The sequence below is a fragment of the Elgaria multicarinata genome, chromosome 1, assembly GCF_023053635.1.
Source record: "Elgaria multicarinata webbii isolate HBS135686 ecotype San Diego chromosome 1, rElgMul1.1.pri, whole genome shotgun sequence".
Classification (NCBI taxonomy): domain Eukaryota; kingdom Metazoa; phylum Chordata; class Lepidosauria; order Squamata; family Anguidae; genus Elgaria; species Elgaria multicarinata.
The window spans coordinates 125,949,963-125,966,417 of NC_086171.1; the positions used below are offsets into that span (position 1 = coordinate 125,949,963).

General features: G+C 42.7%; 1 protein-coding gene and 1 non-coding gene across 2 annotated transcripts; both read right to left on the minus strand.

Moving 5' to 3' along the window:
• Window positions 1-2,833: 2,833 nt before the first annotated feature.
• RPL5 (ribosomal protein L5) lies at window positions 2,834-13,643 on the minus strand. The gene is made up of 8 exons (XM_063136316.1): window positions 13,533-13,643; window positions 10,815-10,884; window positions 10,599-10,714; window positions 7,601-7,735; window positions 6,659-6,861; window positions 5,726-5,903; window positions 4,914-5,002; window positions 2,834-2,992 (listed from the first exon to the last, which is right to left on the minus strand). The coding sequence occupies exons 1-8, from the start codon at window positions 13,533-13,535 to the stop codon at window positions 2,893-2,895; spliced, it is 894 nt and encodes a 297-aa protein (XP_062992386.1). The 5' UTR covers window positions 13,536-13,643; the 3' UTR covers window positions 2,834-2,892.
• On the minus strand, window positions 6,002-6,097 carry LOC134413480 (small nucleolar RNA SNORD21). The gene has a single exon (XR_010026488.1). It is a non-coding gene; the product is annotated as a small nucleolar RNA SNORD21 (small nucleolar RNA).
• Window positions 13,644-16,455: the final 2,812 nt, after the last annotated feature.

Below are 16,455 nucleotides of genomic sequence, written 5' to 3' on the forward strand. Positions count from 1 at the left end.
TCAAATGTTATTTTAGCTTATTGGAGTATGTCTGTGTCTTCCTATGAGAATAACCACCTCCAAAATTGCAGACAACTACTCATCTAATGAGCAAGCAGTGATCCCACGATCATTCTCTTAGGACTAAGCCAGGGATAAAGTGGGCTACTTTGACCTACCTTGGAAACCATCCCTATATCTTTGATCTTGCTTCTACCCATGCAGTGTGAATATAATGGACTCATGAAACAATGTTGATGACAGCATTCAAGATGAAGGCACTGGAAAGCAGTTTGAGCACACATTGATCTTATGGTACTAGGTCAACTGCTAGGTATGATCTCTTGACTGGATATGATTTACTTAGTTCCCAGAAAGGGGTTTTGGAGGCTTCTGCATTCCAGTTTGAGATTGCAAAGCACACATGGCCCCAGAGTGAAGTTGTGGAGGGTATTTGGCTGGCTAGCACTACATTGGCTATTCCCAAGCAGATTTAGCAAAGGGATTCCCATAAGTGAGCCCCAGGGTTCTGCTTATGCTAGATGTCAGCCTTTAGGTTAAGGAATCCAGCTTCTGTAGTGGGTTCCCAAGAGGACTTGATCTACAGGTGTAGCAAAGAAAGTACTGGTTGCCATTGATGGTAAGCTGGTTACTGTTTTGCAGGTCTTGCAAAAAAAAAAGGGGGGGGGGAGGGGGAATAAAAGACTAGTTCCTACAAACTGTTACCTCCTAGCAGAGCTGGTTGGGTATCCTAGCAACTTCATCCTGCCTGTAGCCAATAGGAGGTGCTATCCCACATGCAAGGCTGCCTCCCTCAGGCACTTTTGAGAGAAAGATTAATTCTTCTGTCTAGTTACTTGGACAGGTAAATAAGATTTCACAAAGTGTTCCCGTGATCAGAAGCCAAAGGAAAACTATGGGCAAATATTTTATCTATTTTATGGTTCACATGGAAACCCTGGCTTAGTTTCATTCTGAAGGATCCTGACAGAGAGGAGGATGGGAAGAAAAACTGAAGTTGTCAGAGCAATGGAAAGGTAGTGGGGAGTCTTCTGTAAGCAATCAGTACAGATCTCTGGCAAGGAGGGAGGGGAAACAGAAGAGCTGAAATGAATGCCAATTGCTGCAAGCATCTTGGAAGTGATCAATTCAGATCTCTGGCAGGCTACTGGGTAAGGGCAAGGAGGGAAAAAACCCACTGGCATACAGCCCCTAACAAATTATCCGAGAGTGCATTCTTCAACAGAAAAGACACCCCCCCCACACACCGCCAATCTATCTGATGCTATTGGCCAGTTTATATCAGATAGCCTAACCTTTAGTAAAACTCAAGCCCTAGGAATGGTGTTACGTATTACAATGCACCCTTTTGCTAAACAGCTGACAAACTGCTAGTGTTTTGGCAGCATGAAACTAGCTTTAAAGTCTTGTATATCACTTAAGTCCCTTCAGAACTAAGCTGAAGCAACTCTGTGCATATTCTTACAGTAATTAATTTGTATGAACTCATTTCCCCCATTTGGGGGACAGTAATGAAAATTGCCTCTAAACTACTATATACCATGCTGGAATTGAATACTTTCTTAAATTCAAAATACTAAAAATGAAAGCTGGCCCTATCGACCAAATGTATTTAAAGTGTGCATCTGCCATCTCTTCAGCACCTTTGTTTTTGTATGCTTTTAGTTTTAACAACTATATAACAAGTGTAAACCCTGTGTGACTAGGAATATAACCTTTTGGAATGGTGGTATCTTCTGCGTATTGGGTTTCTTTTCCATTGAGTTTCATTCTGTCCTGCAGCCTAATTTGTGAGTGTAAGATGTAATTACATTTTTACCATATACCCTGCTGGTAAGGTACTGCATACTACACATGCAGATATCTACTGACTATATATTGTATAAATTAAATCTGGTACAAGAGCTTCTCTGTTATTAGAAACTAGATGGCCACTAATTCAATTAATGGGTTTCCATCACCAGCAGCAGGTTGACTAGATGACCTTTGAGGCTCCTTCCAACCTCTCCATATTTAACATAGAACTCCCCATATTTAACAATTACCTTAGAGATTCTTTATACTACCTGGCCTATTAGTCTTAATTTGCTCTTGCTCAAAGCTCTTCATTGTCAGTGAATAAATGTATTTCAAGTCGCATAAGTAGGTAGGGCTATTAAGACTTAGCAATAGTTCTATATTAAAATTCAAAGTTCCTTATCATTCTGCCTCTCATCAGATTTCTTTAAAATGCAGCCAGAACTATCCTCACACAGTGCCATGGAGGGTGAAAACAGGTAGCAAACATTCTGTGTACTTATTGAAGTTGCAACATACAAACAGCCCTGCAAGAGGTTTTTGTTTTTAAGAAACACACACACTATGCACCAGCATCTGACAGAGTGTTTCCACTGCTCTGGAATCATAAGGAACAAGGAATTCACCCTGATACTAATTAACACACCTTCAATGTCAGGGTGCAGAACCTCAGGCCTGGGGCCCCAATGCAGCCCTCCATGGTTCCTCAGGCTATGTCTTCTGGCCCTATCATCTTTCCCCCAATGACCAATCATTTGCTTGAAGTTTTTCACCCATTCTAAAAGGCTGAAATACCTCTCCTAAGGCTGTTACTGGCAGAAAGAGCCTTAAACTAAAATGTGCTGGTACCTTTGGCATTTTGCCCCTGCCCCTTTTCTCTTTAGCTCCACCCACCACTGGAAAGAGGCCTCCAAGAGCTCCATCCTCTCATCTGTAACGTTTTATACAAGAATGAAGTGAAGGAAAAGGAAGCAGCAGGTGTTCAGTTATCCAATAGCAGCTATAATTCAGTGTCAGTAAGTCAATGCTGACAACATTGGTTCAATAAGTTTATTTTGTTTTCCAAAATCTCCATAGAAAATTATGGAAGGCATCTTAGCTATCAGCCACACGTTCCTGGGCCCTAAGGAAGCTAGCCTTCTTTTGAGCCACACGATCTTTCTTCTGGGCGAGGGACAATTTGGGACGGTTCCACCTGCAAAAAGAGTTTGAGTTACTTTACTATTGCTGAAACATCAGTTTTTTAATAAATAAATAACTGACACAGTAGTCACTCTAACATTTTTAAACTGTCAGATACCAAAATACCATTCTATAAGTTGCCACAGATTTGTCTACCCGCTAACCAGTCTATCACAGCTAATCTCAGTTTTACTCACCCAAGTAAGTTATATCACATCTTATTTTACACAAAGTGTTATCTCAGGTTTTCAAAAGCAATGGCATTTTGCCCACAAATGTCAGATTTCTTAAGTGTCTGTATGCTATAACCCCAGTGCTAAATACAGAATAAAATATTCAGTATTTATTCTGGGGAGTAAATATTATTTCCCCAGAACAAGTTAGAATTATATAGACAGCTCATCACTATATACCTGCCATGCCTCTTCCTCTCTCACCCTCAAGTTCTAAGGTTATTAATTCTGCAGTGATTGTAAACTTGCCAGCTGTATCTAAAACTACTAGGCATAAGTCTTTTAACATGGAAAGGAGCAGGGAGATTACATACAGTATAGGGTGACCATATGAAAAGGAGGACAGGGCTCCTGTATCTTTAACAGTTGCATAGAAAAGAGAAGTTCAGCAGGTGTCATTTGTATATACAGAGAACCTGGTGAAATTCCCTCTTCATCACAACAGTTAAAGCTGCAGGAGCTAAACTAGAGTGACCAGATATAAAAGAGGGCAGGGCACCTGCAGCTTTAACTGTTGTGATGAAGAGAGAATTTCAACAGGTTCTCCAACATAGACAAATGACACCTGCTGAAATTCCCTTTTCAATACAACTGTTAAAGATACAGGAGCCCTGTCCTCCTTTTCATATGGTCACCCTACGTTGCGCAAAAGCATCAAGATCATTACTTTTTATGGCAGAAGCTGTAGTGCACACTTGCCCAGCCAACGTATGTATGATTCTCTCCTCCTGCAACACCATACCCTTCAAGGCAACCTCAGTGAGAAAGGGCCACATCTCATCAACTAAGTGTCCACTAACAGATTAGCTAAGTGACGTCAAACCCTGATTGGGCAGTCTGCTCACGGACTCCCTTAGTCAAATCCAGTATCCACTCACAACTAGATAAGGAAATTAATAGGATTGGGCACAGTGAATGGTCTGGGAGTGCTCGTGGGGGACTCGCTGTGGGATGCAAGGTATTTTAAAAGTTTGGATGATACAGACTGCACTTGAGAGCAAAACAACGTTCTAATAATTTGAAAACTATTGGCCTCAATGAAAAACCAAGCTGCCACCCAACCCCCATGAGTAAACGAATCTCAAAGGAGAATGGAAAACAGGTCTAATTGATTATACCAGGTAACACTGATAACAGGTTAAGCTTAAGGCACTGAGGCAAGCAAGCAAGCTTCCCATCCTATGACTACATGACGAAGAGTAGAATTATCATCAAAACTTCTAACAGGTGGGACCAAGACTTTCATTTCTGGAACTGAATTAAGAACTGCCCATTAAACACATTCCTACTGATAACATTTTTGACGGGGGGGGGGGACATGGTTAGTGTCATCCTTTTGAGGCACCTGGGAAATGAACCTTTTGTTCTTTTTCATATTCAGGCCACTGATATTGCCATTTGTGAACCGTCACAGGGCTGCAACACAGGGGGGAACGAGAGCCATAGCAATTTCGACACCAAGCCAAGCTTTGAAAGTATACAAGGCTTGTTTTGAGTTTCCCAATTCTGTGCTGGAGAATCTAAGCTAAGAATTATCCTCTTTTAGCATCTCCCAAAACAGGTTATTTCATTTTCAATGTTAATGTACTCCAAAAAGATCTTTAGATTTCACTGGCACAGCACTCTGAGCAAACAGGCATTTCTTTATGGAATCTCATCTGGGACAGGGTGGGGTTGGTGGGAGAATAAAGACCATCTCACCTCTTCTTTTTGACTTCCCTCTTGGGTTTCTTTTCATGGACTGGATTCTCACGTATTTCAGCATGAGCTTTTTTATACATTTCTTCCATCTGAAATAAGGATATTTAGATAACAGTTTATATTTAATACATATTCAGCAAATCTGTCTGGGGGAGAACTTAAGATATTCTGAAAATGAAGTTTCAAAATGAATTCTGATGCAATGTCTCCATACCAACACACCCAAAACATATCCTTAAGATAAAGGCAATGAGCCCAAGAACAACTCAGTACAGAGTAATAAGCAGGGTAGGTATCCCCCCAACATTTAAAGTAAATCAGAAGCCTGCAGTCAGAGGAACCTAGGGCAAATTCACACTTTATGTCTGTGAGTGTGTGAGAGAGACACAGACAGACAGATGCAAGCTACATGCAAAGCTGGGATTCTAATTTATTTCCTCATGTGCAATGAACATGCCCTCCAGTTGTGTGTTGGAGTATAACGCCTATCTTTCAGAGCCAGCATGGCTATTGGTTAGGGAAGGCTGACATAAGGGATTCTGCTTGTCTATCTGTTCAGGTCCACCTGAAATGCCATACCATCCTTATTGCACTCTGCTCCCTACTCCAAAGCAACAATCAAGGTACGCCCTCACTTGAAAATTAGGGGCCTTTCAACAGCAAAAAGGCCAAGCCAAAATTTGAAGATTACTTTCTAGATTACAAAGAGATTATTTGTTAGTATTTTCCAATAAAACTGCAGGCTGCCAGCAGTATCAATTCCAAGCAGAGCATACTTTCAGTCCCTAATGAATGAATCAGGAAGCATTTACCATGTCAGGCGTCACATTGTTCTTTATGTAGTGGGAGAACTGTTTCTTGTACGCATCCTCATCCTCCTCCATCAAGTAACGCATGTAATCTGCAACGTTTTGACCCATGATGTGCTTGCGATGGACCTCCGCATTGAATTCTTTGCTCTCTGAATCATAACCAGGGAAGCGCTTGGTACTGTGAAACAGAAGTTGAGCATTAGATACAGTTTTGAGCAAACCCTGGTAAAATTTGGGACTGGCATTTTAATTTTTAACGCAAGGTCAAGAACTTTAGCCACCATCAGTCCCGTCTTGAAACACTGAGATCCATCATACACATGCCAAGGACCAACTACAGAATGTTCAGTCAGTGGGATATCATCACATAGCAGCCAAGTTAAAGACAAAAGAAAAAGGTGGATCTTTGAGAACTCTACAATCCGTATTTACGGAGTAACAGAAAGATCACCATTTTACTACTCTGATTGGCTATCATTTATAAAGTCTACTGCAGCAGTTAAAGTAACACACAATGAAATTATCACATGAAATCCAGACCGCCGAGCAATTAGGTGTATATGTGAAGCATCCAGTTTGTTCAAGAAGTTCTCTGTAGCAGAGGAGAGGGCATAAGTAAGCTCCGCTTCCGCCACAAGACTAAGCCAACTAAGGTCTTATAAGCAACCTTAGTTTGCTTATCAACTGTGCAAACCACCACATATGGCAAAAGTCAAATGCACTGCACTCAAGATAAAAAGCAAAGAATAGCAGCTTCTCTAGATACAGTCATGTCTATACCAGGCAGCAAAAACAGCTATTTTTAAAAGTTTACAAGCTCACACACAGGATGAGTGAGCTCAACAGCTAGATACCTAACCAAACTGAATAAGCAGAGAACAACGTTTCCCACGATGTCTGCTCTGATGGTTTGGGGTGGGGTGGGGGTGTTACCTGTGAGGAATCGAAAGGCCACCATCAACAGCTCCTTTCAGAGCACCGAAGACCTTGTTCCCAGTGGTAGTTCGAGCAAGACCAGCATCCAGATAGCACGTAAAAGCGCCAGGCTGCCCATCCACACTTTCCACATTATATTCATCACCAGTCACTTCAACTTGGCCTTCATAGGTCTTGTCAAGGCCAAATTTGTTCAGAAGCTGCAAACAAACAATTCACATAAGTTTCCCTCCCAACAGATCTGGAATGTTGCAGAGAGGACTACAAAGGGTTCTCAGTGGTAGGCTCCACAATTCATCAGATACCAGGATGGGCAGCTTGCAACCCCACCCAAAGGCCAGTTGTGGCCATAATGATAGAGTACACATTTGAAGAAAAACAAGAAACTCTTTAAAGCCAGGATTTGAGAGGGGGGTGGGGATGGACAACACTTCAGTTTACAGATACCAGCAATCTTTTAGGAACTACTTCTGTACAAGGGCTGGAAATGCAGTAACAGAAAACTTTTAGGAATTATGGGTGCCTAGTACCCTGGGATTTTTCCAGCCCTGTTCCAAGAAGCTCCTCACAACTGATGTACGAAGTCTACAAAAGTAATGTTACTTTTATCTAACACTCAGGAATATTGGGTAGTTGACACACTGAAGTAACAGGAGAATAGATCCTTGTGTATATTGTTCTGGACTCTCTCTCTAGGCCAATGTTGATTTATTTAGATTGTTTCTAAAACTTCTGGCTTAGCACTAAGTCCTGGATACGTACTTGAGGACTAAAATAAACAGCGTGAGTGATTTGCAATTCCTCTGCCCCCACCCACCCCCGGCTTTTAAGTCACGTGTTATGAATTCCCCAATTGCAATGATTTGCAGGTCTTGTCTCCCAATGTGTGGCAAATAAACCGGGAAGCAGAAATTATTCTGATCTTTAACAGATACGTACCCTGCGGGCCAGCAGCAGACCCGTGCAATAGGCAGCAGCGTAGTTGGTCAAGCCTACTTTCACGCCGTACTTTGGCAGCTCATGAGCATAAGCAGCACAGACAATCATGTCGCCTTCAATTCTGGCATACGCAATCTGAAACAAAAGCAGCGTTAGTGAGTGACCTCAAACCAACTGGTTGTTAATTTTCATTCAATACTGTCTGCCCCCTGCATGGGAGAGTCCCATCAAAGCCAACAGTCCTGCACATAGAACCTCCTCAAAGCCAGCCTCCCCATGCTTCTTTCAAACTACGATGTGTACAGCCCCAACTCACTCCAGTGTCCGTAAATGTTACATATATACCTCCAAGGCACAGGTGTGCTCAATGAGAAGCAGCTCTGTAATAGCTGGATCTTTGCTGGATAAGAAAGCCGTATAAGGAACTTTTAATTTTTGTGAACCGCCCAGAGAGCTTTGGCTATTGGGCGGTATAAAAATGTAATAAATAAATAAATAAATAAATACTGGATGTTTTTCTCCCTTCTTCACTTGCTTCGTTCCCACGTCACTCCTACCAAGATACCATTTCCACTGATCCTGCTTTCTCCTGACAGCACAGCTCCTACTTCCTTCCTCGACTGCATCAAATCAAAGCACAACTCTACAATAGTGCTGCACATACATTCTCCCTGTCCTGGCTGCACATACAGTAACTCCCTCTCTTGGCTTGGAAGGGTGACCAGTCCTTCCAACCCTGAGCAGAGACAGAAAGGCCACATATATAGACTGTTGAGACTCCTGCATTCTATTAATCCAACTAAACGGAGTGGGAGCAGCAATAGAGAAAGTAAAGCAAATGCTGCAGCAGGAGAGCAGTTTGCCACTCAGCTGCTCACCTAGGCCAGTGGGTTCTTCAGAACTGCATGACTCATGCTTAATACTTTGCATCGGTTTTGCAAAGCATGGACTTGCTTTGCCAAAGCACACCCCTATCATGATTGAACTTGGGAAACAGACCTTCAGAGAGGACAAGCATATTTAGCTGTATTTGGTTTTCATGTTTTGGCAACCCAAGTTACCAGTACATTCTAATGTCTAACTCTCTTTCCCCTAACTTCTTACCCAGCGGGCTAGTGAAGGAAGGTTACACGAGATTAGGCTATTGGTTGTAGGTTGCCCACCTAAACAATGCCCACTTTAAACACTGTTATCAGAATAATGAGATGTGTAGATCTTTTAAAAAACCCATTTTGCACACCTTCACAGAAGAAAGAATCAAATTCACTGTACTTAAAACTTACTGAGCACAGCTGGCAATTTTTAGGTGAAAGTGTCTATAGCAGCAAGTCACCAAGCGCACCTTCGACAGCTTTTAAAAAATGTTGTTTCATTGGAATTCAGTCTTGTCTCCCTGACTCAGATTGATAAGTATAATCATTCTGTACTCTACAGATGGGATGAAATATCTGTAGCTCTGAGAATCACTCACATCCCTTCAACAATGGTTACACTCAAAATGGAACTTGAGAATCTTTCTGCTGGCCCTTACTGAATTCAGTAAGGAAACATCTGCAAGTTTAAAAATGACCACACCAGCTTAACTAATAGCTTATTCAAAAGAACCATGGGATTTCTAGCTTGGGAGGGAGCTGAGAATTGTATTAGGGGTGAGCCCTTTTGCAGAACTACAATTTTTAGCGCACGTTTGTTGGCAGCCATGACAGTTACACAAGTTGGGGAGGAATGTATCGGCAGCCCCTACAGTAGGGGTACATACCAGCCCAAAGGTCAAATTCCATTTAAGAGATGCTCTTGGGGGCTGTATTCTAGTGGTGGGCAGAGCTGGTCAAAAGGGAGTATTGGTCAAGGGCAAAAGGAGCAGAGCTAAAACACTAAAAAATACCACCCTCTTTTAGCTTAAAGCTCTTACTATCAGTAACTAAGCCTTAAGAGGGCCTTTCAACCTTTTAAAATGGGGGGGAGGGTTGCACAAAAGCTAGGAAGCCACCAATTGGGAGAAAGGGCTTGGGGAAGGGGGCGTGGCCTTCTGGGGAAACCTGGAAGGCCAGATTTTGCCCTCAAACCTGAAGTTCCAAACCACTGCCCTAAAGCTACTCATAAACAATTTCTACACTTCACCCACAAACTGTAGCTTTTACAAAAATCTAATACAAAGCAGAGTATAATGCCTAATCTATTTGCAGACCTAGCCTGTTTTCTGTATGATTTTCAGAAATGGGGAGGGTTGAGGAGAGAAGAGAAAGAATGTTAGGAAGTAGAGCAGTTGAGAAAATGCCATACTATCAACTCCACTCTTGGTATTTTCTACAGGTTGGTAGCTCTTTTGTTTCTACTTCAAGTATGCAGAATAATTTTAAAAACAACATGCATCTTTGCACAGAGAAAACTAATTGTTTGACCTAATCAAATACATATGAAAATAAATAGCAGAAAACAGAGCTTGGAATCAGCACTGTACAACAATAACAGTCACCTGTTTTGTCCAATGCATTCATTTTCCAAGAAGCAACCAAATAAGAAATCTGGGCATGAAGCAACATAAAACCATCTATTTTACTTGCACATCTGTATCTGAACATCTATACCTGGAAAAGAATTCCTGGTGCGCAAAGGCTTGAAAAAGATTTTAAAGTTTGAGTTAGTCATATCAAGGACCTCTTTTATTTATTATAAATGTTTCTTCCCAGAAAGAAGATTCTAGCTACCTTCTCAAAGCCTGCATTGAATAGATCATATGGCCAAGTCTGCAACCATACAAAAGGAAGTAGTATTGTCACACAATTATCCTATCAAGTTCAGAAGAGTTTTTGCTCTATTATCAAACTCTTGGAGAAAAATACTACTTTTTCTCTTTTAAAATTAAGCACACTTCTTTCATAAGTTAAGGGCTGCTACATATTATAAAATTCCTACATGGAACGTACATCTAAGAAGGATATTTGTGAAGTGCAAAGCGGCATTCCCGGCACAGTCAAGAACGGAAAGGTGACCTTACCTGGCAAATGATATCTCTGTTGGTGACACGTACTATCATCCTATATTTAGGGGTGTTGTACTTGTTTTTATCTTGAATCACCAAACGCTTACGAGCATAGTAATCAGTCTTTCCCTCTGAAAGAGTGAGATGAGAGATTGGAACAGATTTATAAACTGCAGGTACAAGCCCTTATCCACTTAGTCTAGTAAAAGCTTATAAAGAAGTGAAGCATACCTCTCCTTCTTCGGAATTTGACTTGATACCTCTTGAAGTAGGCCTTATTCTTGACAACTTTGACGAACCCCTTGAAAATATGGAACATAGTATCATTAGTGTCAAAATGTCTGCGTGACAGTCTTGCAAGATAAGATGGAGGAACTAAGATACCTTTAATGTAGAAGCCAACAAGGGGAAAGATGGAAGATTTGTTTGGAAAGTTCACATATATTTAGACATGTAGCCTAAAAAGGCAAATTACACAGTGACCCTGTTTGCACAATTAAACAACAGTTTGTTAACCATGGGTTGTTTGGGAACAAGCAGGAGTGGACGTGCTAGCTTCCAACCATTCAGCCGTGTCCAGTACACTAAAACACCCCAGGGATGCCCATACCTGGGTTGTTCTCTGGGATGTGCAAACCTGGAACTCTGGGTGGTTGAAGGAGAACCAACCCAAAGTTGGAACCCAAGCTGAACTCTGGACTGTTTTTCCCTCAACAACCAAGAGCTCTTGGTTCAAATGTCAGGGAGAACAACCAAAGGATGGGACATCCCTGGATACTTTAGCACACTGGCGAACAGTTGGGAGCCAGCACATTAGCTCGCTCCCAAACGACCCATGGTTAACAAACCGTGGTTGTTTAATCATGTAAACCAGGTCAACTAGATGTATCTTAATTATTACTGTGATACTGAAAATAAGCAGTGACATGAAATAATCATATGCAGCAAAGCAAACAGTCCTCCAAGCTGTTTTTGGTAGCAAACTATCTGCAATCCACAAATCACATACTTTTGCAGAGATTTATCTGTATTTATAAACGTTTATTAGCATGATTTTCCAATTGACAGCCTAAGCCTTGCCACAGTCCAGTAACTACAAGAAGACTGGGTTCGGAAGATCGCAACAAGGGAAGCAACCACTGTGCCTGCATGCACAACCACATTATTTGCATTATTCCTCGTGATGCAGTACAGGTTGGCATGTCATCCAAACCCAGCACAGGGTCGTACAATAGATTGCAGGGTGGGTATGACCCACCTCTCTCTGCACCAGGTTTGGATATATTAACCCATCCTGTGGCACTGGTAATAATGCAAATGGCAGTCATGGTGTAGAGGAGGAGCAGCCATGATGCTTGATTTCCTTGCTGCAATCCTTAGAACTCAGCCCTAGACTGTAAATTGTGGGAGTGGCACAGATGAGGAAAATAATAGGCAACACAAACTTTTGAAGGATCAGCTGTTAGGAAATCTACAAGTGACAGCAATTTAGAAATTAAGGGTTTCCAAAATTCCAGGCCTATGTTGACCATTCACAAGAAGGGAGAACAGGCAGTTTTTAATCAATATTTTCCCCAACTTGCTTTTGTTTCTGACAGGCTCTCCCTTGGAAGGGAAAAAAGGTGTTTTATGCCTGAAACATCACATCACACCCCTCAATCAGCCATCATGAAGGACCACTTTTCATTTAGCAACATTATCCCAGACATTATTCTTGGAGGTGTTGCAACAGCCAGACATGACCACAAGCTGTTCACAGGAAAGGTAAGAAAGAATCTCTATGGCTAACAGTAACAGTCTATCTCCAGGAGCCTTCTCTTGAATAATATTATTATTTCTTAACCGCCTCTCCCTTTGGATCGTGGCAGGGAACATTAGTACAATATAATATAATTCAAATACATAAAATTAACACTGTTTTGCCAGTGAAGGGTACACTTGACAGATAGTCAGCACACAGATATTTGGGGGGGAAACAACTTTATCCCCAGCTATTTGTGTTACATTTTCAGGTGTATGCTTAAACTACCCTAGGTATGCATCCAAACACATAAAAGTGTGAATCAGCCAAAACGACTCCTATGTGGCACATGCTGCAAAGAACATAGCACAAAAATGTCACAAGACACAGCAACCCAAGAGGTTTTTGTAAAGTCACTACAGGAGTGCGGTGCCTTTCAGGAAGGTTTTAGACCACAACTCCTACCATGCCCCAGCCAGCCATGGTGGTTGGGGCATGCTGGGAGTTGTGGTCCAACACCTCTGGAGGGCACCAGGTTGGAGAAAGCTGCACTAAGGTAACAGAACACGTTTCAGGTGGGCAGACCCTACCTTGCAGAAGACCTACATTTAGGAGCTATTCTCCCCAAGTTCCCTGCGGTGCCTTTAGATCACCACGCGAAGCGGATCCCTTCCTCTCCCTCCAACTCGTGCAGTGATGGCAACGCCGCCGTCCCTCAGGCCAGACGGGCGCCCTGCGGGCACCCGCCAGAGGAAGCCCTTCAGACAACTACAGGCCCAGAGCGCTCTCTCCCTGCCTCTCCTCGTTGTCAGGGGCCTTAAGGCTGAGTTTTTTATTTTAGTTTTGGGTGGTTGTTTTCTTTGCAGGGGGAAGGAGAGGAAGTTTGAGAGAAGAGGCGCCGAGAATGGCCGAAGAGGCCACTATTCGGAAGAGAACGGGGGCTGCCCCGAAGAGCCAGAGCAAAGAAGTGACCTGAGGGGCTACGTATGTGGGGGAAAGAGCCCGGAGAAGCAAACGCCGCTGCCCCTTTGCTAGCGGCGGGTCTGCAGCCATTAGGCCACGCTGGAACCTCCTTCCGCAGCTGGGCCCGCCACTTCCCATCCGAATCCATCCGGCCGCCCGATGGCGAGCAAAGAGCCAGCCGAGGCTAGGGGAGGGCAAGCCGGTCCCTCCTTCCCCATCGCGACCCGTTTGGACCCGGTACTGACCATGGTTCTCGGTTCAGTCCCCTTTCGCTTTAGGCCGAGGGCCGCTCAGCGAAACGTCTGCCGCCCGTAATGCTGGGGAAAAAGGCCGAGCCCGACGCGCAGGCGCAAGACGTGACGTGGCCGACGAGGCGGAGTCCGGCGCCGCAAGAGCGGCTCCGCGAGAAGGTAAGGCTGCCCTCTGTAGGCCTGGAGGGGAGCGCACCCGCCACGCTCGGCCGTTTCCCCGCCCCTTCCTGCTCCGCCGGCGTTGACGTCAGCTCATCTCCGCAGGAGTTCTCTCTCTCCTCCAGGGCTGCGGCTGTAACGTTATTGGGCACGGCGGAAAACCAGCCGCTTCCACCTAGCGGCGTCTCCGTAGTTAACCTGCTTTCAAACCCATCTTTATACATTGGCGTAAAGCCCATAGATTTGCCTGTTTACCTTGCAAATGGAGCGACTGTACACTTTTAAATAAATGTACTACAAATAAATGTACTTTCAAACCCATCTTTATACATTGGCGTAAAGCCCATAGATTTGCCTGTTTACCTTGCAAATGGAGCGACTGTACACTTTTAAATAAACGTACTACAAATAAATGTACTTTCAAACCCATCTTTATACATTGGCGTAAAGCCCATAGATTTGCCTGTTTACCTTGCAAATGGAGCGACTGTACACTTTTAAATAAATGTACTACAAATAAATCATTAGAAGTGAAAACAAACAAAAAACATGCTCTTTTTAAACAGATCATTTATCTATTCTTCTTACGTTTAAGAAAGCCAGAAAAACTTATCTCTTTATGATCTCTTATCTCTTACCCAGTTGACTTTTAAGATGCCTTTTTAATAATGTATTAGTTTTAAATGTTTTAATTAATTAAATATATTTTATGGTGTTTGCATTTGTGGTGTACCCCGCCTCAATCCAGAGGGAGAGGTGGATATTATTATTTCTTTCGCCTTTTGTTTTTCTTTCTCACAGCACTTAGGCCTAGGGTGACCATATTTTGGAAACCAAAAAGGAGGACAACATGGTCTGCCCCCAAGGGGGCGTGGCCAGCACCAAGGGGGCGTGCCCACCTGAACGTAGCCTTGGTCACATGTCTGATTTTACAGCACACATTTAAGACAAATCTGTTCTACATAACATCTTAATGTTAAAATCACTGAAATAAAGAACAAGTGAGAGATTCAATGTATCTGAAATTAACTTCACTCACTCCTACTTTTGTAGGTTTTGCTGTACTTTGAAGCTTTTGCTATGCTTTGTGTGATACAGTCTCCCCTTCCCTCAAATATCTTTTCTGACTGTATCTTTACTCATTGCAAGCTGCTGTTGCTACTGGCCCGCCGGATGGCTGGCTTTTTTTAATTTCAATTTTTTTAAAAAGCTTGTGTCACAAGTTTCTCTACTCTAACATTAGGGTGGGTGTTGTGGCAGTTTACCTAAAGACTGGAGATCCGCAGCTGGGGCCCCCACTTCCCATCTGAATCCAAGGGCTGAAACTACTCAATATGCAAAACCCCAAAGAGGAGGTTTGACAACCTGAGTTTGAAGGATATGGCTCCAGCAGTTTTAAAACACAATAATTTTAAAACTTTGAACTTTTAAAAAAATCCTAAAAAAAAAAAAGGATGAACAGATCTGATTCAAACCTGGCATGGCTAAATATCTCCTTAAAAGCTGTCATGGTGCCAACTTTCAGCCCTTTATCTTTTAAAAATGTCATTTTTAAAAAATAATTTTAAAACCTCAAACTTTTTTAAAAAATCCTAAAACTCAATGGATGGACAGATCTGTTTCAAACTTGACATAGCTAAAGTCCTTGTTAAGAGCAATCGTGGTGCCAAGTTTCATCTCTTTATCTTTAAAAATAATATTTTTTTAAAAAAATTAAAATCCTCAAATTTTAAAAAATTCCTAAAAATCAATGGATGAACAGATCTGTTTCAAATTTGGTATGGCTAAAGCTCTACCTAAAAGCTATCATGGTGCCAACTTTCAGCTCTTTATCTTTAAAAATGACAGTTTAAAAATAATTTTAAAACCTTAATTTTTAAAAAAATCCTAAAAAAATCAATGGATGAACGGATCTGTTTCAAATTTGGTATGACTAAAGCCCTTCCTAAGAGCTACCATTGTGCCAAGTTTCATGTCTTTATCTTAAAAAATGACAGAGTTATAAGCATTTTTGTTAATTCCCATTAGAGCTGCTCTTTGGAAAAATCCGGATTTCCCCTCCCCGTCCCGGATTTGTCATCAAAAATCCGGACAAATCTGGGCAGACCTGGTCATATGGTCACCCTACTTAGGCCTAACCTACACCTACCGCCATTTTGCAACAGAGGAGGGGTAATTGTGAGGTTTCCTGCTTCTGCGATCGTCCCTCACAGGGCACATGTGAGGGAAGTTTCCTGTGAGTAAAGGAGAGGCGTTTCCCATGAGTAAAGGGGGACGTGCGCCCTGTGCTGGTGCTTCCGAAGGTGTATCAGGAGAAGTGGGTGGGACTGGGTAGATGACTACGGGGCATGGAATTATTATTTTTTAATAACTCCTCCGAGATGTGCACCAGCACAAATACACCTGGGGGATAGGTGTCTAAGATGTGCTCCCGCGCATTGATATGGTTGTGTTAAAAAAAAATGGTCGGTGCTGAAACACGCCGATAGCCAATGAAAATCTGTGCCGAAAATGGCAGCTGCCCACTCCCACACACACATACAAAACCGCTGGCACGCCCGACAGCAGGTTGGCTGTTCGCCAAGCTGGGATCTCGGCCAAACAGCAACTGCTTCAGAAATGGGGGGCACACCAGCTGCAGACGTCAAGGCCCTAGCAAGAGAGCCAGAAAAACCATGGCAAATGCAGTCAGTGATATTCCTGAATAACTGAGGGGTCATCCCGAGATCACCGCAGGAATAAACAGCTAGTGTAGATT